Source organism: Phyllopteryx taeniolatus, chromosome 8 (assembly GCF_024500385.1).
Source record: "Phyllopteryx taeniolatus isolate TA_2022b chromosome 8, UOR_Ptae_1.2, whole genome shotgun sequence".
NCBI classification, from domain to species: Eukaryota; Metazoa; Chordata; class Actinopteri; order Syngnathiformes; family Syngnathidae; genus Phyllopteryx; species Phyllopteryx taeniolatus.
The window spans coordinates 5,218,172-5,241,132 of record NC_084509.1 but is presented as its reverse complement, the minus strand read 5'-3'; the positions used below and the strand labels follow the sequence as shown (position 1 = coordinate 5,241,132).

General features: G+C 39.0%; 1 protein-coding gene across 19 annotated transcripts in view; it reads left to right on the top strand.

The window, feature by feature from the left end:
- The window catches only part of gramd1bb (GRAM domain containing 1Bb), a 75,460-nt gene that overhangs the window by 2,264 nt on the left and 50,235 nt on the right, over positions 1-22,961 (top strand). For 12 of the 19 annotated variants that reach the window (XM_061781256.1, XM_061781260.1, XM_061781258.1 and 9 more), the window contains exons 2-3: positions 4,678-4,767; positions 7,223-7,249. In XM_061781256.1, the coding sequence (XP_061637240.1) occupies positions 4,678-4,767; positions 7,223-7,249 (117 nt within the window). Of the gene's footprint in view, positions 1-4,677; positions 4,768-7,222; positions 7,250-7,500; positions 7,626-11,904; positions 12,283-15,735; positions 15,780-22,961 lie in introns of those variants that run through there. The other 7 variants (XM_061781259.1, XM_061781269.1, XM_061781270.1 and 4 more) reach the window with 4 other exon arrangements.

The following is a 22,961-nucleotide window of genomic DNA, read 5'->3' as shown; positions in this document are numbered from 1 at the left end:
CTATGTCAATGGTTAATGCAAACTAAGCTTAATAGACACACGCAGTGAAAGACGGCATGTTAAAATAAAAGAAAAGGAAGAGGATTTACAGGGAGACGTTTGACCACATAGCCTCACTACCACAATAACACTATCATCATTGAGATGTCTTACCATAGTTGAAGGTGGTACCCGAGTAGAGGCTCACCTCTCCGTGAGATTAGCACTTGCTTTTCTCCATGATCATACCTGAGAGTAAGGCGCTTGTTCTCACCACGTTTTGCTTTTTCTGCCCAAGTCTCATCCGTCTTTTTCTGGCATAGGATCACACCTGAGAATGAGGCGCATGAAAGCGGCTAAATCGTGGAATAACACTATCGTGATCAGTTTCCACTTTTTCTGGAGCCATACTGAGTGCTAATTTAGAATTTAGAATGTGTGTCTGTTAGAGGAATTTTTTTTTAACCTTTTATTAGACAGGATACATGACAAGCACTTTGAGAACAATGAGAGATACAATTTAATGAAGGAGAGCCTGATGGCTGTTCTAAGAAGTTTCTCCTTTTTCTCCTTAGGCAAGGTCATATAGACACACACACACGAAAAGGCCGTTATCACATGTCTCATGCAGCTGGCGCCCCCCAACCACAGTCATCTTACTTTGTCTCACTGGAAAGTGATAATACAATTGAAGAGAGAGAGAAACACTGTCTGCTTTCATGTCCTGGCCTTAAAACAAAATATTATATGACATCATAATAACAGAGAATACATTTTCTTAATGCAATTGCATATGTTTTTCTAACGGTGTCTAAACTTTGCTGGTTCTGTATGATTATGCACCTTTTTTTCACAACTGACTCGTTTTTAAACTGCCCACTTAATATACAAACATTACGAGTACCAGGAGTTAATTGGATACTTGGCTCTCTTGCTTTACAAGCGTTGCTCTTGTGGACGTCATGTGGATTCAGAAAGTGATGAAACAGTAAGTATTGAAAACATCGTAAATGAATGGTTTGAATCTTATTGCTGTGGGCTCACACAAGGGGACATTGGTCAAAATGTAATTGAGTTGAAGTATTGGTTATTTTTAATCTGACTGGTACAAAATGTTACTGTTCCACTCGACACTAGGTACTTTTGAATCTACAATGCTTTTATAATGGGTATTTTTTTAAATATTTGTGTTTAGTCTACTACGCCGTCTTTGCAAATATGTTGCAAGATTTCACATTCACATTTTTTTCTCATGAGTTAGATTAATCTTAATTTAATCAGTTTGGGCTGGGTTACGTCTCTCAATGTTGTTTATAGTGTATGAGTGTATGCCTCGAGTATGTGGGTGAATTCATGTAAGACTGCTTGTCTGGGGCGATGTAGTGAAATCCTGAAGGACAATTCTGAGGAAACTGCATCTTTGCGCAAACTTTATTGCCCTAATTTATCTAAACATTTCTTTTTTTTATACACATGCTGAATTTAAAAGAATAATGCAATGCTTTACTACTTGTTATAAAGCATTTGAGATTTATTGTTCAAAACTATGTACAATATTAATGCTAACGACTAGCGTAGTACAGATTTCAGAGATAAAAGTGGATGATTGAGCACTTTGGTTAAACGTTCATTCATCAAGAAGGTCACATTAACCACACAATAACTAAAGTCGTTTAAAAGACTCACTTGACTGACCCAGCCTGTGAGTCAGGATCGCCAATGACTTACAAGCCTGACACAGCACAAGTTATGTATTAAGTAAAAATTAACTTAGTTTAACAGGCAAGGCTTTAAACACTAGGATGCGGCTTGAGCCCAAAAATTAGAGACTAAGGACACGAGACAGACATCACGAACGATTTCTCTTATGGAAAGAAACCTGGAAGATGTGATGCGAAACCAGAGCAGGTGACCAGCTAGTGATCAGTTTGTTTAACTGCATTAGTGACTGAAAGAACTTACTACAGTATTAATAAAGTTAACATCTTAGGGTAGACAATGAATGAATGTATGGATAAATGAATGACGGCAGCTGGGTTATGGATGCATGGCAGTGAGCAGGCAAATGTGATACTTAAATAGGAAGGGGATCCACTTTTGTTTGATTCATATTCAGAAACCAATTAGAATTATATATATTGTATGTTGATGAGTACGTTTGTTAATTTAGCTGTACAATAATCAAACTAAAGATGGACGGCCATTTGAGTCATTTACCTTGATCGACTATAGGAAAAATTAAGTCACTTTTTTGATATCTTTAATGTTATGGTAAAATTTCTCTTTGAAAGTTCTGAACTCCTGTTTTGTGGCCATTGTTGTATTGAACAGAATAAGAATCTGTGGACGACACCCTTGTGGATATAACTCAGTTTACCTTGTTTTCTACTTCTTTGGACAGCAAACCAGTTGTGACTGAATAAGCAGCACCACTGCTGGTTTGGCACTTTACAGTATTTTGCCTTAACTGCTTCAAGAAGTAATTAATCAGCAATCAGTTCTACACAAACAACACAATTCTTTTCTTGACCTCTTCTGGGAATGGATGTCAAGGTCATGTTATATAGGTTACACCTTCTTGCTGTCATGTTCAAAGCGCTATAGCATTAACTCTACATCACGAATGAATAATTTAGTGAAAGCCCACGCCCTGTTAACTTTTATCCCATTTTCATGTGAGCAAGAGCCAAAAGGCGGCATCCAAGTATAAACGCTTGGTTGACCCTAACCAAAAATACACTTACCCGTATGACAGCCACAGTATGTAATCACTCTTACAGAATAGCTTGCAGGTGCAGCATTTGTGGTAATTTTTTGTGCAACAGCACTTATAATTGTGTGACTGATTTTTTATGGTGGTTTGAGCACATGGACAAAAAAAAGATCGAGGTAAATTCAGTGGTTAGAATTTATTTCTTTAATCGACGCTCTGGGAGTGTCCATTTAATAATCCCAGTAAATTTAGCATTAAGCAGCCCGTAGGTGTGATTGTGAGTGCAAATACTTGGTTGTTTATATATGCCCTGCGATTGGCTGGCGACCAGTTCAGGGTGTACCCTGCCTCTCGCCCGAAGATACAGTAGCTCGGATAGTCTCCAGCACGCCCGCGACCATAATGAGGATGAGCGGTACAGAAAATGGATCGATGGCTTTACAGGTCTGAATTACCAAAAGATTTTCAGCCTCTTAAAGAGCATTGGTGCTGCTGATGGAATGGGATTAGAGCACTTTGTAGAGATTAAGAGTGAATTAACAAGGACATTTTCCACTAAGAGCAACTTTATTCTCAAACTTTGGCCAGCACTGACAGAAGAAAGATGTAAAAAATAGCTTAAATGTCACTGGAGGTCATTTTGTGATGCTGTATAACTAAGACTAATCATTTGTATTTTTAATGTATACATTATAATAACTAGATGAGGTGATTTAGAAATTATAATTTTAATATTAAGTATAGTTTTAAAAAACAATATAAAATGTAGCATTTTTATATTAATAACTTATAGATATAAGATTCATGTGAAATATGTAACCCAAACATGAACCCTTTTAAAGTACAATGAAGTAAAAGGACAAAATATGTGCATGAGAAATTTTCTAGACTGTTCTTTATTTTTGTATACTGCATGGACTAGCCTGAGCTACATTGGCTACAGTCTAATAAACATTCCAGCTCAATCAGTAAACTATAAAATCTTTATATTGTTTTCATTGTTGTCTGGTTATCCTTTAACCCAGGCAGCGAGGATTCTCGTGACTGCCTTGAACTTTGACACAGCAATAAGCATTTCAGTCTCCTATGAATTCTGTTTTTGTTTTTTTTTGTTTTTTTACAAAATATGTTATATATAATTTGTGCTCGTCACGGTTTTCAAAAGCACCAAGAAATGACATAGTCTACATTACATAAGATTTTGTTGATGGAATTAGAGTGGTGTATAAAACAATTGTGACTTCTTTAAAGGGCCATAAATAACTTATTTGTGTGTTTTTTAATTTTTTTAATTTATTTATGTTCTTTTATATAGCATAGCCAAGTACTTCCACATGGATGCTGAAACATGATAATAATGAATATGTAGTATTTCCTACTTTTTTTTTTTATCTCAATTTGAATTTTTTTTTGTCAGCATAAGCAATATAGTCATAGTTTTATCGATATCATGTAGCCCCCTCTTGTGTGAATTCGGCGTATGTGCATGTAGGGACCTAAAACATGAATATGTTCAGGTGCCAAATCATTTTGAATAATGACTATTACTAGTTCTACCATTTAAGAAAAACATATTCAACCTTCCTCTGTGTGCACTATAATGTTTAGTGTTTTTTTTGTAGTAACTTCATAATAGAAGTATCTGGGTTTGCAGAGCTCTCAGATTATAGTGCATATAGATGCATCTGTGTTAGTCAGTTTAAGTCATTCGTGGCTTGGAGTTGAGCTGATTCAGCTGTAACTGCAACACATTTAGGGCAGCATAATGGATAATGCTACACTTTTGCCCCACCGGAAACAAACATGCTGTGATGCGAAATAATCCTACATTAATAACGAGGACAAGGTGTAAGTGAATATTCTTTTTGCTGTCCGAGTTGCATTGCTGTCCATTTTAAATTTCCCACTTGTTTGCAGGTGCAAGTAGGCTATGTTCTTAGTTGTGAATAAATGGAGAAATAACTTAACTTCCTATGTGACTGCAGCAGCCAACAGAGCAGCCAGCAAAGCAGCCAACAAAGTAGCCATGAAGATGACACCACTCGCTTCTTGACTCCATTCATCAGAGAGGAGAGGTGAGCTGTATGTTTGAAATGTTTTCGAGTGTGTGTTCAGATCGTGTTTGTGTATGAATCCTCTCCTACTGGAGCTCATGCTGCTACGGTTTGATGAGAAGTGTAATCACTAATAATACCCACTACACTACTAATACTACCACTATTAGACATTCTCTCCTACAGTCTCCACTAGAAGGGCACATTCTGTTTCCAGGCAATAACAATGTTTTCCCTGCTCACCAATCCTTAATTAAGCTGTTATGATGTGTCTAATGTAAATCAGTAAGTGTTTCTGTATGTTGTTGTTTTTTTTAATAAGAACAAAAGAAAATAAGAAACAACAAATATTGTGTGTCTGTAGTCACTGATGGTGTATTCACTTTCGCTCGAAGTCATCTGAGATAGGCTCCAGTTCCCCCGCAACTCTGAACAAGTTAAGCAATTTAGAAAATAGATGGCTGGATAAGTGTTGAGTTATAAGTTTAGGTTTATAACTACAGCAACAACCACAACAACAAAATTACCAACATTTACTGAATGTCGATTTTGTGTGAGGTAAATTGTGTCCTTATTTAAACTATTTCACTTACTATTTGAACAGCAAAATGTACTCTGGTTAAGAAATTAATTGGTGTTTTCTTCGTACTTGTAGTTTCGGCCAACGAACGAGAGTTAATGAGCGTTATTAAAAAGTGTGTGTGTTTTGAAGATTTTGTTATGGTCCAGTGGAACCTAGGTTGAACCTTTGGGCCATAATTTGTTTGGCACAAACACAACACTGCTTATCACTGTACCTACAATGAAGCATGTCGGTGGCAGCCTTATGCTTTGGGACTGATTTTCTTCAGCTGGAAGTGGGGCTTTCGTCAAGGTAGAAGGAATTTTCAACAGTTCCAAATGGAAATTCTGATTTTGAGAAAGTCAAAAAGATCTATTTTGTACGTCACATTCATGGTGTAAAAAGTTTTAAAATGATTTATCTTGGTCTCTTTTTTTCATATCACACGAACCTGCCATTTGAGAACAGTGGTGTGTAGATTTTTCTTTTTATATTCAATGTAAATGGTCCTAGCATATAGCCTTGGGGCACCACACAGAAATGTTTATGTGAATATAGTGTATAACGTGATCCCAAAACTTGTGTTGCAAGGTATAAGGGTATTTTGAAGTGTAAACATTTTTAAATGGATCACCAGCCAGTGTAAACATTCTTCGGCTCCGTGCACCGTTCACCAAACCTCCACTTATACTTTCCGTGCTCCTCTCCGCACGCTTCTTTCTCGGAGTCTCTCCTCCTACGCACTGTTCTCGCACCGTCTCTATTTGCATGAAGTCGGACCAGTACCCATGGAATGGCTGGCTGCTTTCCTCTCTTCTAGCGAGGGGCATTTGCAGCTTCTTGCAGGGCGAGTGGCATTCTGTGGCCGGCTTTAGAGGGCACGGAATGTCATGTCTCCTCTGCAGGTAAAACAGCTGCATGTCTGCTGGGGGGGTGGGGTTGGAGGGCGCTGCGCTGCAGCCTGTTCTGGACTCTGCCTCCTCCGTTCCTATCAGTCTCGCTGCACTCTGGTGACTTTTTACTGTGTCGCGTCGTCTAGCCGTGTAGCTGCAGTCAGTTTTCTGAATGCTTTATTTGCAGATGTATTTTCTGGTGTAGTAGCAGCAGGCTGCCGGCTAATTAGTACTGCTGTTGCAGGCTGTACAGCGACGCTGACCGGTTTGCTGTCATTGTCAGGAATGGATTGTGTTTGTGGATTTCCTTCCTTATAACTGCATGTTACAGCTTATATAATAACACATTGTGACTTTGCAAAAGACATGTATTATGACTCATGGGTGAAGATGACGCAGCATACGATTGTGAGGTTCAGCGGGACGTCACTGTGTCATTATATCAAGAGCGGTGATGTTTATATAACTGTAGTGAAAGACGCTATTGCAAATGAAATGAGAGTTAAAACTTACAATTCAAAGACAATATCCAGTGACTTGCAGTGGTTATGTGCTAAACCTCTTCACATACGTCACACAACACAACATTAAGTAATTACAACTTCTTGTTGTGAAATATGAACATGTAAATAAGAATGAATATGTTATGACGCTCAGTAAACACAGTTGAAGAAATAAATGCAGAGCTATTGATGTAGTCCCATTAGCTAGGCTGCTTAAACACACTTCATATACTTTTCATCAGGTTTGCGATGAAGGAATGGGACAATCTCCTTGAATGTTCTGAACCCTAAGTCAAGAATGAATTATAAGTCTCTTCTGGTTGTGTCCAAGAAGTGCAATCCATTTAGCCTGAATTGCTTTCAGACTCAATAAATCCACAATCAATTCCACATAATCAACAGAATGATTAATGGGCTAATTGTTAGGCCCCTACCATGTCAAAAGCAAATGTTCTACATTTCTGATGCGGAAGGATCAAGTTCCAATTTTTTTTCTCCTTGTGTTTTTCGGTGTGCAGGTCTGACAGTGCAGCTGACAAAATCAGGTGAGTGTGCATTGTGACCTACAAAAACCGAGTATGTTGTTGAGCTTGAACTGAAGTGGGGCACAATGGGATTGCCTTTACTGTTTTCACCCCATTTGGCCTGGCCCCAGCCCTACCATCCCGTACGTGACACACATTGACGGTTTTGTGTGTGACAAACTATGTGTCTAAATGTGCTTTGCCTGTGTACTCAATGCAGTTGCAAGCCATGGAATGCCATTGTTGTCTTTGATTGCTGGAACAACACAAACAAGGGGGGTTTGTGAGCTGTGGATACAGTTCTGTGGAGGTGGTCGTGTGTAAGGCAGCAAACTCGGGTCAGCTCGCTCGCAGATATATCCAGAGGTATCCTCGTCATGGGGTTAAAGTTGAAAAGGTGGGTGACGATGTGATGATGGTTGAGAGATGATCAGATATGAATCTGTGGTTATCCTGGTTTCTTTCAAAAATGTATCATTCTATGGACTGTTGCAAAATTAACCTTAGTCTATGTATTGCAATGTTTTGGTGCTCTCTGCTGGTCAAATGTATTACTATAGTGGGTAGTCATGTGGATGTGTTCATATGCGTATGTTTGGTGATTAGTCAGGGGAAGTGAGGTGGTATTTTGTATTTGGGGTGCCTGTGTGTTTGCTCTAGTGTGTGTGTGTGTGTGTGTGTGTGTGCGTGTGCGTGTGCGTGTGTGTGTGTGTGTCTTTTTTGGTATGGGTTAGTTGGTCGGTCATGCGAAATGAGTGCCGGCAGAGCGAGCAAGCCGCAAGGTGTCTCTGTACTTCACTGCACAACACACAAAGGCTTTCATATTTACATCCAACTTAATCTTTTTTGTGTGTGCCTTGTTTCATCTTACATGGAAAATATACTCCTACCAGACACGTCATTAGGTGCCTTTACAAAGTTGACACTAGGGATGAGCATTTGACCAAGTTCTGTGGTGAAAATTATTTTTTTAAATATTTATTTGAAAAAATTTTAATGAGATGGAAGTATCTCATGCTGAGTGTTCTGAACCCGTTTCCATGCCAGTGTTGCATGGCACTGCTCAACAAACTAGTTGAGAATTAATCAAGAGCGCCTCTATGCCATTTGCCTCCATTGCTTCAAAACTCAGTTAATCAACAATCCTTCAACACGATCACATTTTTAACAATTGCTATTTAAGTAATTTATTATGCCCATTTGATATTTGCCTATTTGATACTGTCATGATGTATATTCATGTGGTTATAGTTGGATATGCACTCGATAGATGTAGCTATTAGTTCATATATTTTATTGAACAGTATGGCTGTACCTTGGGTTTTGGCCAGTGACTATAAAAGAAAGCAGAATTTTTCTGATTTGTTTGCACAGAGAATGGAAACAGCTGGTTATGTCTGTATAGATCTTGCTGAAAATTAGTAAATTTAAATACTTTGATTCTGTTTGCATTGATATCCCGTATCAATATGTTCAGCAAAGAATTAGCACATAAATGCCACATCAGCTCACATCAACTCGGTAGCTCCACTGTGTATGTGGGATTTCTTCAGCAGAAGGAACAAGCACCTGCATGCCATCTCATCTGCATTACTAATAATAATAATGCTGAAAATATGCTGTTTGCCCATTGAGGAGGGCAAAAAAAATATATCAGAATGTAGTCACAAATATGATGGTAATACACAAACTTCTAAATCTCACTGAAACAGCTCGTTATATTTTTATGTACTGTATTTATGGAATAATATGAACTATTAAATATCTTGTTTTGTGATAACGGGGGCACACACAGCATACATTTGAATGAGCGTATTTTAGAATATTATATCTTGAAATATTCCCTTCCTTGTTGGTAATTAGGACAACCAAAATTAGTGTACAGTACCGACAATATATTTAGTAAATCGAGTTAGGATTTCCATCCCTTGTTTGTTGTCTGCATCCGTTATGACCTCACTGCAGGTACATAATGGCTAAGTGTTCCACACAAAGATTGATTACTTTATTACAGCAACTGAAGGTCTAAATAATGCATGTTGAAGTGGCTGGCTGCTAGAGTACCTGCTTGCATTCAATCAAGGATCTTAATGCATCTAGAGGCCTGTGTTTATATTAGTTTAAAGTGTTTTTTGTGTGTAAATGGTACTTATTGTAACTGTCAGAGGTCGTTGTGATGCTGCTATATTTGTAGATTTCGATCAAAAGATTTGTTGTCTCAGTTCTTTTTTAGTCTTCTATGTAATGTCCTCGTTGCTCTTCCGCTGTCTCAGTTGCAGGAGTATCGATCTTTGTCTGAGGTTTGAGAGATGTTGGCTTCCACTGACGGAGTTCAGCATAATCTGATCTTTCGAGACTAGAGCCTCACAAAAACACACATCCTGCATATTGGGTGATTGTTAAAGCAACAGTACTGCGTATTATGTCCACAATATATTTTACTGATTAAGCAATATCCATTCATTTTGTATGCCGCTTGTCGTCATTAGGAACGTAGGTGAGCTGGCAGTAAGAATTTAAAATTATACTTTTGTAGTAATCTCCTGATATTCGCAAGTCACAGGGAAAAAAACACAAATACTTGACATTCCTTAAAATGTTTAGAATTGTCTATAGTAATCATATAAAGTGTAAATATATAACAAACTATGAGGCCAAAACAGTTGAATATCATTTCAAACTCATCTTATAGATGATTTGATATGGATTAAAGTGCATGTGCTCCTGTACATGATCATAGGGCGAAAATCTTTTCCGCTCGTCTCTCATTCCAGATGTATCACGCCAGCATAGTTCCTCGACACCAATCTACCACTTTCCAATTAGATGCTGATTTGGTGCCATCTTGTGGTATTTTAGGGCATTTTAGAAAAAGCACCAACGCTGTGATTTGCTGCGTTTTTCCGGGAATAGCAATGGATAGGTTCCACATAAAAAAACATTTGAACAGGTAAATTTGCGAATAGCGAACCACACATATTTTAGGCATCAATGCACAGTATTGTCCCACTATATTGAGATTCATAGTTCGCAAGCCCATTATATTGCATTTTTTTCAAGCAACCGTTTTACATGGATTTTCACTGTATACTTACTGTTATGCCCTTGCATGTCAGAAAGGAGAGCCATAGTTTTGGATGTACTTTTTCAGCCATTTATTGAATTTTGTGAGAAGAGTAAAACACAAACACAGTGAGGACACTCATGCAGGAGCTGCTGTCAGCCAAAGATCAGCGAAAACAGCAGACACATCAACGTCTGGCAACAGCCCACTGACACCATAATAGGTACAAAGTTTTTATACATTGTATGCTTGTGATTTTTTTGTGTGTGCTCAAACACATTTGTAACGTGTTTAAAAATTGTGTTTTAATAAATATAAATGTGTTTTAAGTGTATGGGAGATCATTTTCAAAGGTTTTTTTATATGGTCCTTCTATCACAGGTTTTCATCTATTGAGTCTGAGTCTGGAATGTATCCCCGTCATAAATGGGGGTACATTGTATTAGATTTTATTAAAAGTTAGAAGCAATACAAAAACAGCGTCAACATATTTTTGTCTTTGTCTGTATTTTTTCCCTATATTTATGTGTGTGTGTGCGTGTGTGTGTGTGTGTGTGTGTGTGTGTGTGTGTGTGTGTGTGTGCGCAGGACCACGGTCATTTTTATTTGGAGGATGTTAATAATAATCAATAACATTTTGGGTGTTTTGAATGGTAGTTAAGATTTCATCATGGGCCCAAAATTGTATCCCATTATTGTATCTCTGCTTTTCTCATTTAATTTCAGAGTAACATTTTACATTACCTTGTTATTGCAACCTGATTGGTTTTTTTTTTCCCCATTAACTCGCATAGTGCATAAACTGTAAAACGTCATTGACAATTTGAGGACACCGGGTAGGATACACTGTCGTCTTAGTGGCATTTCTCATACAGTTTTGCACTAGAGATGTTTGCAATATTTTAGTTACCTTTTCTAGCACTATGGAGTTTTATATCTCTCCAAACTAAGACCACAAATAATGGTCTAATTTGTTTAAAAAATAAATACAAAATTAAAAAAAGTACCTCTGTTTACAGTGTCAATCAAAACAAAACTCTCTAAAGCTACAAATTCATCCAGCTCCGAGATATCATTCGATTGTGCAGGTGTACCTAATGAAGTGTCTGGTAAAAGCGGTTGTTGATGCTAAAAAACATCTGCTGTGTTTAGTGGAAAACGTTTGGATCCTCCTCAGTCAGCTCTGTGCACTCGCTCAGCGGGTCCAGCTGCAGCTGCACACGAGCTCAGCGTGATGTTATGACCATGATGTAAGAACACGTCTTGGTATAATTAGGTCACAGGCTTAACCAGGGTAGATATGTCCGAAAATGATGAATCTGGCGATGCTCACAACCTAGTTTCATCTGCCTTGCTGCCCATCGACGGGAAGGGGAGGAAGAGTGAGGGAGAGGAGCAGTGGGGGATGAAAGGAGGTGAAGGACCACCCTTATCGAGCATAGCCATTCTTTGCGAGCCTACCAAAGGGGCCTTCTCCTACACACACCATAGCCAGCCAGCCAATCAGAGCACTCGCATCCTTGAGCCGTCCTCCCTCGTGCGACTGCTCAGCCATGCCTCAGCGGCTCACATTTGAACTGATGAGTTTGGAAACGAGGCTGGGCATCGACTGAGCAACAAATTGGCTATTTTCTTGTTTCACGTGTTTATTTTTGACAGTATTAATGACACATTTAAGACAATGAGAACAGCTTTTCTTTTGATGCATTTGTGCTGAGACAGAAAGCATCCTTGCTGTGTGGACATTTTCTGGCTTTCTAACAGCAAGTTTAGAAGAAACAGGTGAATCACTTCTGCGTCCTTGGGACTTGTGGTCCAGAGCGAGCTGATTTTTTGCTTGTGGAGGCGGTGAGGGGATGTAATGAGGCTTGGTGATGTTTTCTGGACAAGTGACAACAAAAGAGCAGATTGGAAGTGATTGAAGAGAGGCCATGAGAGCTAGAACAGAGGGCAGGATGGTGTCCACCTGTTCACCATGCACAAACAGAAGGTCAGGTTGGATTTCTGTTACCTTTTGTTATCTGGGTGCACAAGTAACCCTCTGTATTGTTGGTATGACTGCATTATTAATATCAAGATATTATAAATATCAATATTTCAAAAGATGCATGATGTTAATTTGTTAATTTGTTGTTGGCCAACCGGTAATATTCCTCTGAATTAAATGGCCATTTTAGCACCACTGACCAAATTAGATAAACCTGATTGTGATCATTCATTTCCTGTTGGGATTTGGTATTCTTACATTTCTGTCAACTACTCTGCTCCTGTCTTTGTAGATGAGATTGGTTTTTCGCTTGGATTCATTTAAATTACCTTTGAGCATTAAATTGTCCTGGCAGTTATCGCTACAATGTATGCAGGAGCATCTCGCTTTACTTCTAACACGCATCTGGAAAATACAGTGCAATAAATTCAAATACAAAATAAATTCTGGATAAGTAAGATATTCATTAGGCTTTACACGATCAGGATTTTTGGGGCCGCTCACCGATCAGCAAGTTAAAAAAAAACGATAACCGATCACCGATCCGATCACAAGATGGAGCAATGTGTCTCTTTGAATGACAGAAATTAGGGTCACATTAAATCAATCAAAATATGGTACTTTCAAAACAATATGTTAATCTTCAATACTTGTTTGGGAATCCCTTGGCTTTAAATACTGCCTTGATGCGCCGTGGCATTGAGGCAATCAGCCTGTGGTATTGCCTGGGAGTTATGGAAGCCCAGATTTCCTTGATGGTTGCTGTCAGTTCTTTGTTCTTGGGTCTGGTGCCCCTCATTTTCCTCTTGATAATACCCCATAGATTCTCAGTGGGGTTTAGATCTAGCGAGTTGCCTGGCCAGTCAAGCACTGTGATGGCATGGGTATCAAACCAGGTTTTGGTTCTTCTGGCAGTATGGGCAGGGGCCAGTTCCTGCTGGAAGATGAAATCTGCATCACCATACAGATCCTCAGCAGAAGTCTCTAAAACATTTTGGTAGACTGTTGCGGTGACCTTGGATTTAAGAAAGCAGAGTCTACCAACACCTGCACTGGACATTGCACCCCAAATCATGACTGTGGATATTTCACACTGGACCTCAAGCAGCTTGGGTTCTGTTCTTCACCAGTCTTCCTCCAAACCCTTGGACCTTGAGTCCCGAACACTTTCATCGGCAAAGCGGACCTTGGACCACTGGCCAACAATCCAGTTCTTCTTCTCCTTGGCCCAGTTGAGGCGCTTCCTATGTCGGCTCAGGCTCAGAAGTGGCTTGACCCGAGCAACCCGACAATTGTAGCCCAGTTGTAGCATGCGTCTGAAGGTGGTGGTTTTTGAAGCTGTGACTCCCGCCTCATTCCACTCTTTCTGGATCTCTGCTAAATTCTTGAATCTTCTCTGTTTGATAATCCACTGAAGCCCACAGTCATCTCTTTTGCTGGTGCATCTTCTCCTGCCACATTTTGTCCTTCCATTGATATGTTTGGACACAGCACTCTGTGAACAGCCAGCCTCCTTAGCTATGAACCTTTGTGGCTTACCCATCCTATGGAGGGTATCAATGATGGTCTTCTGGCCAGTTGTCAAGTCTGCAGTCTTCCCCATATTGAACCAAACTGAAGCACTTTAATGACACCTGGGGAAACCTGTGCAGGTCCTTTGAGTTTAGTAGATGTTTAGTGTGTGACACTGTGTTTAAAACATTTATGCTTGCAAAATTTGGGCTGATTTCTAATTTTTTGAATACCTAATTTCGTGGGTTTTATGAGCTGGAAGCCCAAATTATGGAAGAATAAACATCCATCCATCCATCCATCCATCCATTTTCTGAGCCGCTTATCCTCACAATGGTCGCGGGAGTGCTGGAGCCTATCCCAGCTATCATTGGGCAGGAGGCGGGGTACACCCTGAACTGGTTGCCAGCCAATCACAGGGCACACATAAACAAACAACCATTCGCACTCACATTCACACCTAGGGGCAATTTAAAGACTTCAATTAACTTACCATGCATGTTTTTGAAATGTGGGAAGAAACCGGAGTGCCCGGAGAAAACCCACGCAGGCACGGGGAGAACATGCAAACTCCACACAGGCGGGGCCAGGGATTGAAGCCCGCTCCTCAGAACTGTGAGGCAGGCGCTCTAACCAGTCGGCCACCGTGGCGCCTAAAAATAAACAAATACTTGAAATTATTTAAATTTTGGGAATGTATATTAAACTAAATTTAAATTATGGAAATAAATAAACTTTTCCATGATATACATTTTTTTGGAAAGGGTCTGTGTATATAAAAAAAAAATGTAAACTAAAGTATATTGTTTTTTTCTTGTGTTAGTTAATGTTCTTTTAGTATAAATCGATCCACGCATGATGTCAATGGTGTTTCACTTTGTGTATTAGTGGACCATGTGTATGCATTCAGGCCCCACTGCTGAATCATCTCAAGGCCTCTGGTGACTCACTATGTAATTCACAATTTCAAAGTTAATGATCAAATGCGGATTACAGTAATGTGTATGTCTTCTGTACGTACCATCAGGTCACAATTTAATGCACTTTAATTTCACATGCACACACACACACACCAATCTAGATGCATATCCACGGGGATGAACCTTAAATAGACTGAACCACATGAATTACGGTTTTCTGTACTTGGTCTCCGGTGGGTTTTTTAAATATCTTTTGATGATGAGCATAAAACTGGCCAATTTCATCCTCTGTGATGCATTTGTTCCACAACGTGCGTTAACAGAAGGTACAGTACATGTTAGTGTCGTCCTTAATTACTGACATGGTTAATGTACCCTCCGGATACTCGAATATATGTATTTTTATGTAGCTTGCCTACACCTTGTAAGAGACAAATAATTTGGTCAAAGAAAAATATCCTTCTTCTCTGTGTCTTGTTTAAGTAATCACACGGTACTTACAGTATTTCACATCTTCAGTTTCACTGGCAGGCATTAAATCTGCTAAAGATGTTGACACATCAATGACTGCGACATCAAATGTCATGGTGAGGTGTCACTGCAAAAAAATACATGGAAGAAATAGGTGAAGGAGCAGTTGAGGCCCTGTGATCACAGTGATTCATGGTGCATGTGGGCGCCTATTATTGAGTCACAGACACTGAAGTGAAAGGGGCTGTGTTACTTTGTACTCTCCATGCGATTAAACACACACAAATACAGTTCATTTTATGTGACATCTTACTTAGAGATGACGGAAAATGTGGGTCTTGTTCCTCTGGCTTTATCACTGAATATGTGGTGTGATTCTTAAAAGAATGTAGGTCATGATAATTTAGCAGTATCTTAATCAAGAATTTTTTTTATTCTTTTGTTTAAATGTTCCAATATTATATACACATCCAATCTAGCTTTTTATTATGTTCACAGAAATATGATAATCTACCAAGGCCTCTCACTTACTTTTTTGTACCCTCACTGATAGGCCAAGCAAAAGAAGTGGAAGAAACTGATATGGAAACCTCAAAGGTAGGATATAATGATACTCCACGCATTGAGCAGAGACGCAATGAAGCAAATATATTTTACTTGAAGCACATAACATTTTCTCTGGCGTTTTGATTCTGTGCTCAACAAGCAGTGATTCTCAAAGTCTGGTATTAGTGCTTAGTGGTATGTGTGCTCTCTCTAGTGGTACATGAAAGAATCGTTGCCTAAGAACAGCTCAGTCGCTCATGTAACTTTAAATGTCCCATTTTTGGGCTATTTAGACCTCCATAGAGTGACTCTAACACGGACTTAGTATGAAAGTGTCAATTGCGTTTCAAAAATCACCTTGGTTTTGTCATACTAGTGTGCAGAAAAGACCCCTCTTACAGCTACTTCGGTTTGACCCTGTTTTGTATCCACTTTGGCAAAGACCGCCTCCTTCTCATCTGATTGGTTGCCTCCATGTAGAAGGCCCACTTGTGAGAGCACATGTGTTTTTTATGTTGACGGCGCTGGCTCAGGAGTGGAGAGGTAGGCGGAGATCTTCGCTAGTGACGTAGATAAGCTCGAAAAATTCGTATGACCTGATTTCAGGCCTCTTGGCAGAAAAACGTCTGGAACTCAGGAATGCGTGGACAATTTTAATTCATATTTCACGTTTACTGAGGCACCATAGAGAGAAGATTACATCCCAAATACTAGAAACAATATGGCACCTTTAACATTCAGTCTGATTACATTTAATCTTTAAGTACTGTTTATTTTAAACTTTTATTTAGCTACAATTTGTAATTTTTTTGCTATACATTTTCATTGATCATTATTTAAGTACATTTTCTCCTATATTTAGGCACAGTGTTAATGTTCAAACTGTGGCTTATAATAACATTAAATATACCTTTTTAGTCATAAAACCTGTCTCTTTTTTTTTTTTTTTTTTTTTTTTTTTTTTTTAGAACACTTAGACTTACTATGCTACTGTATTTTTTTGGGTCATGATGGTGGTACTTGGAGAGCTAAGTATTCTTTTATTTTATTTATTTATTTATTTTTTTAGGTGATACTTGGTGTAAAACGTTTGAGAACCACAGTATTACTATTACACATGGAGCTCACTTTTTATTTCCAATGAGAAATTATGTCAGATGTCAGAGGCTTCAACAATTGATCGGAGTAAGCCGTTGAACAACATACTGTAAATCATGTTGGTTTTGGGATATGTTGGATTGAGTGTCAAGGTGGGACTGAGATTTAGGATGTTATGACCTGTGTGTGCTTTATTGGTTTACATTTCACTAGTTTTTGTTTTTTTACTTGATTGTCTAGCATTTTGAAGGAAGCTCATTTTACTTTGGACGTTTTGGTAGTAGGGACAAAGAGTTAACCTGAACTGAAATAGCGAAGCGGTGAAAATGAAACATGGTTGTGTCAAAATAGCTGAAAAGATGTTCAAGCTACATAACACAGGGCCAAATCTACTTAACACGGGCCAAGAATTTTCCTATGTACTGTATACTGTTTTACTGAGCTAGCAACTTTTTGACAACTTTTGAACAGCGCATATAAATCATACAAATGTACATTCTGTGACATTTTATTAAATATTTGGGTTTATGTAATCCCATTTCTTCCAATGTGAAGGCTTTGAAGATTTGATGATTGCTGAAATGCTTGAAAGTTGTGAGACCTTGTTGCTTTGTCTCCACAAGTGACGTGCATCATTCACAAGTTTCAAAATGGCTCAAGTGGCGTCTTTGTCAGTGCCTTGTGGGTGATAATGGCATAGCAACCAGATTGATTTTACAGTTAGTGTTTGTGCTTCTTCACGACTTGGCATTAAGTTTTTGGGCGACAGTGTTATGTCCAATTAGGGGGCTATAAGGACAAGCAACGGTTCAAGGTTGCCCCTGAAGCTGTGGACTGGATCAGTGAGTGACATATGTTATAGACGGGGGTTGTCGCTGTGGCAACAAGGCCTGATGGTCTGCTGGGAGGGAATGTCACAGTGGAGTTGGTCAATATTTCTCCATCCAGGCCTGTATCCCATCAACTTCTGAAATATGATCCATCACTCTTCCATTCCACTGTTATATTGGATGAGGACTTCAGTGCTTAGGCTGATATGCTATTATTGTAGTGGGTGAGTTTTGACTTGTACGTACAGTATATTAGTTGTGTTTTTATTTAATTTCAAAGTAAATATTGTATAACACGATTATATGAAATGTAGCTTTTTCAATTAGACGGTAGACTCACTGACTAGTCTTTAATTTTCACTCTGCATCCTGCAAATAAATCTGAAAAGAGTGTGCCTCAATCCTAACCCTAACCCTTACCACATACTGTACATATGCAATTTTAATTGATAAAATTTAAAAATTACAATTTTTAAATAAAAACAATTCATTTGGCCTAAAAAAAAATTGAATTTTATGTGCATTACTTTTTGTAGAAAAGGCCTGCCAGGCACTTACTGCACATAAATAACCCTTACAATATTTCTTGACAAATTTCTAAATGTATTTTCATTACTGTCTGACTGTAGATGCCATCTACTATTGTTGATCAGTTAGTGTGCTTAGTAACAGGACAACATTTATCGAACTGTACATCATATAACATTCTGCGTTGGCATATGAAGTAGAATTAACTATTGTCTTTTCCATCCGTGGCAATACTGGAACCAACACGATTAAAGATACAGCATGAATTTTTGGATCGTGAGCGATCAACAAGCTGATACCTTTGTGTCGCTTTTCTGAACAGTGTCGCGGCAAATTGGAGAAGCTCAAGGTCATGAGTAATGTGATGACTCACTGATGTGCTGCATGAAAGCTTCGGCCTCAGGTAAAGATTGGAAACACGGTGGCAATGGCATCATGTGGCTTGGTGTAGGCAGCCAGTAAACACACCCACACAATCTTATACAGTGAAGCCGAGTGCTTTCTCTTACTTTGTTCAAGTGTATATTTGTGCATACTCATACTCAGCTTTTGAAATACGCGTTGTACTCTGTATAAGGTATATTTTTATTTGCAGAAGTAAAATGTAGTGGTGTCAAGAACCACCTATTTACAAAAATAAAATTGCGTCAAACATATTCTATACCAATAGCTCATTTCCATCTGTTGTCCCTGGCAGGTAAAGCAAGAAATGATTGTTATCACTACAAACAAACTATCACTACCCAATACATCTTGCACACACCTGAAGACATACAAAAATAAATAGATGCAGTATAGATGCAGCTGAAGTTCTTTGAAAAAATGACTATGAAAAAAAATTGTAGGACAAAATTATTTAAAAAAATACAAATCTATTCTGATGAGTGGAGATGAATTGTAAATTGAAGTAAAGACATATATCTAAACAAATGGGAAATGACACCAATGTACAAAAGCAATAGTGGGAATTTTTATTCAGTATATTTTTAATTGGGCGGCACGGTGGCCGACTGGTTAGAGCGTCAGCCTCACAGTTCTGAGGACCGGGGTTCAATCCCTGGCCCCGCCTGTGTGGAGTTTGCATGTTCTCCCCGTGCCTGCACGCCGATTTCTTCCCACATCCCAAAAACATGCATGAATTGGAGACTCTAAATTGCCCGTAGGTGTGAATGTGAGTGTGAATGGTTGTTTGTTTGCATGTGCCCTGCGATTGGCTGGCGACCAGTTCAGGGCGTACCCCGCCTCCTGCCCGATGACAGCTGGGATAGGCTCTAGCACGCCCGCGAACCTAGTGAGGAGAAGCTGCTCAGAAAATGGATGGATGGATATTTTAAATTGGTCCCTTTTTTTATATGCTCAATATTATACCGTAGGCCCTCAATGGGATGTTCTACACTCTTATCAATTGTGCCCAAATAAATCACTCCACTTCGAACCAGTGTCTTCCCTTCGAGGCGGGGGTCGCAGTGTCTCGCAGTAGGCATAATGGCTTCTGTAAAGCAGTAGTCAGAGCTGCCAAATGTTACGGAACGTCCGTATTTTGTTACGCAAGTCACTGATCGTTGACTCGTTATTGGGGAAGAAAAAAAAATCCAGCCTCTGACATTTCCAGAGCGTCCATATTGAATAGCTGCTTGGTGCATGCTATTTTATGACGCCCCCCGGCCGCCAAGCCACGAAGGCGAAAGTTCTCTTTGCATCCGGTGTCAGTGCATTGCCTGATCATCGCCTGCATGGTAGCGAATAAGATACACTTCTTACCATGCTTCTTACAAACGTGTCACGAAGTGAGGACGAGGAGTGGACGATTTCAAAGCCATGCTCATTGTTAAGCCATCGTTAAAAGCAGTCGAAATAAGTGATTTGGTGAAACAATACACTTGTCACATAGGCCTGGCTGGAACCGCGTTTTTGCGGAGCTTAACCAACTTTGAACAACAAAATAACAAGCCAATTAATGTGTTTGGAGATATAAATATAAAATAATACACATCCACACAGGACGCCGCCTCTGAACCGGAAATTAATTAGTACGTCACTGCGTACGTCACTGCGTACGTCACTTCGGAACGTGGGCAGGTTAAAAGTATATTATTTGTAATAAATATTTGTAATATAAGATAAGATAACATTCATTAGTCACACAATTGGGAAATTTGCATCGTTTCAGCAGCAGTTGTGGATATAGGATATATAAATACACTATGTAATATAAATAGCATGCAAGAGAAGACGTAAGTACATTTCCTTGCATGTACTTCTTGAAGAACAAGAAGAAGAACAAGAAGTACATTGCACAAAATAGAAACCAAAACTATTGTCCATACATACAGTAAGCTATCCAATTCAGTCTAACAGCAATGTTATTAGTTTTTTGCAAATAAATGTTTTTTTTGTTGTTGTTTTGTTTTGTTTTTCTTTTACCAGGGTTGTCTTTGCTGACGTTGGGCAAGAATATAGGGGTCTTGGGCTGATCTCTAGTTAATCACACACATTTAAAAAACAACAACAACAATACAGTGCTTAGCAAATGTATTAGGCATTAAAAGGAGAAGACACCATCCAGCATCATAAATTGCATTAATGCAGATTCTCTCAACTTCGGCGAGCTTGCTATATTTGACCATTTTTAAATAATGTTTTGTTTTTATCCCAAAATTTAAGGGTTGCATTGAGTTGATCTGAGAAGTCAGAAATTAATCAAGCATGACATTCAACCACAAAAACTTTTTTTTACAGTTCAGGAATGCAATCTTAATAGTAATGTGCTTTAGCAGGAATTTATGGACAACAATAATAAGCATATTTTAGCATGAAAAATACAATTTCAGTTGAAGATTTTCTTCATGCTTGTTTTATAACCATAACGGGAATATGAAAAATAATTCCTTAATTACCAGTCCTGTTAACTTAGGGCAGCTGTGGCCACCTTACTTAGTGTTTTGGGTCTAATTCATTTGTTTTTGTCAAGCACAGTAGATAATAATCATAATAAATTTTACAGTAAAAAAAAAATAAAACCCACGACCCCCCAATAAATGCCTTTTCCCTAAAAGATGCCTATTATTTACTGCAGTTTAATGAATAAACACTCCAGCCACTGCAATAGTAAATCTGATTATTTTGATTACATTAAAGTATAACTTCAGATCAAATGATAATGTAGGATCTATAATATTTTAGAATATGTTATGGTGGTTATTTAGTAGTAGAGACAAAGCTACTTAATTGACAAAGAGCTGCAATGTCACTTTCCACTTTAATCTCCATTTTTGGGCTATTCTGCTAGCATCTCCATTATGTTGGTTGTCGAAAATAATCCCGATAATCCCAATGTTCACCTCCTCTCTTCTCCTCCCCCGTTCCTCTTTGTGTTATAATTACGACGAGTGTGTGATGGGGGTTTATTGTGAGTCTATTTCCATCCTGCTCGCTGCTGCTGCTGAACCAGGGAATAGAAGGCCCTTGTAAAATAAGCTTTAATGTCAGTGCTTTGTTCTTTTATTTATGCAACACGTGGCACTCACACAGCAGGCCATCTGCATCTGACTTTAGCACTTCTACACTGAGCTGGACCCGATCAAGATGTGTTGTTCTTTTTAGTTTCAGACTATGTCATACATCATCATCAGTCATCATGTTGATTTCGCCATGAGAGCTATCTGCAAAGAATTTCGGGATGGTGTCCATTTTGTCTCATCTATTCATTTGTTCCTTATTCTTGCCATTTCTATGACGCTTGCCTTTCGTGTAAATGTGTAAACCTGCGCATGCACACTGCAAATATGATGATGCGCACTCTCTTCCTGCTGTGTGCCCTGAGAAGCCAGTTTATCGCGCATGGTCGGTTTGACAGTAAACCAAACGGTCACACGATTGGAGTAGATGGTGTGGAATTCACCTCACGTTGGCCTCCAATCCTGCAAATCACAGCGTAGGGATCAATTCAGATTATCGGACAATTCTTTTTTGAGATAAAATGGAAAATAAACAGTGTGGGCCCAGTGAGGGTTGGAGGAATGCTAAGGATATTGCAGAATAATCATATCTGGATTGGGTTCCATGCAAATGTGTGTCATTTTAATGCAAGAAACAGAAGATTCAAGAAATTCATTCAAATTGGGAAGAAACATTTCAGTTTTCTGCATTTTGCCCAAAGCCAACTGGCATATGCGCCACTTCCCTGCCACGCTGAACAAGCAGTATACAAAGTGGATGGATGCAATTTATGCATTTGCTTTTGCTGTATGTTTCAACAAAATGAGTAGCACGGTGTACAAGTGATTAGGCTGTGGGTTCCAATCTGGGCTCATGCGAGGGAGGCCCTGTGTGAAATTTGCATGTTCTCCCCATGTTCCCAAAAACATGCTTCTTGGTTTCATTGAAGAATCTAAATTAGGGGTGAATGGTTGATTCTCTTTATGGGCCATGCAATAGGCATGTGACCAGTCCAGGGTCCGCCTCTGGCCCCAAATCAGCTGCATGCAATAGGCTCCAGCTCACCTGCAAAGATTAGCGGTATAGAAAATGGAGGGTTGGATGGGTTTCAACAAAACGTCATCGTAAACTAGCCAGCAGGGGGCATCAGTGAGAACAACAACAACAACAAAAATACACTGACTTGACTACTGGACGCTTCTGTGGAGGAGCTGTCCATTCAGCACTATTCTGCGTTGGGGTTTTTTTTTTTGGGGGGGGGGGGGGGTTCTAACAGGCTGGACAGAGAACTAGCGTCTAATCCAACACACATGACAAAAGGCAACCAAAGTAAACACGT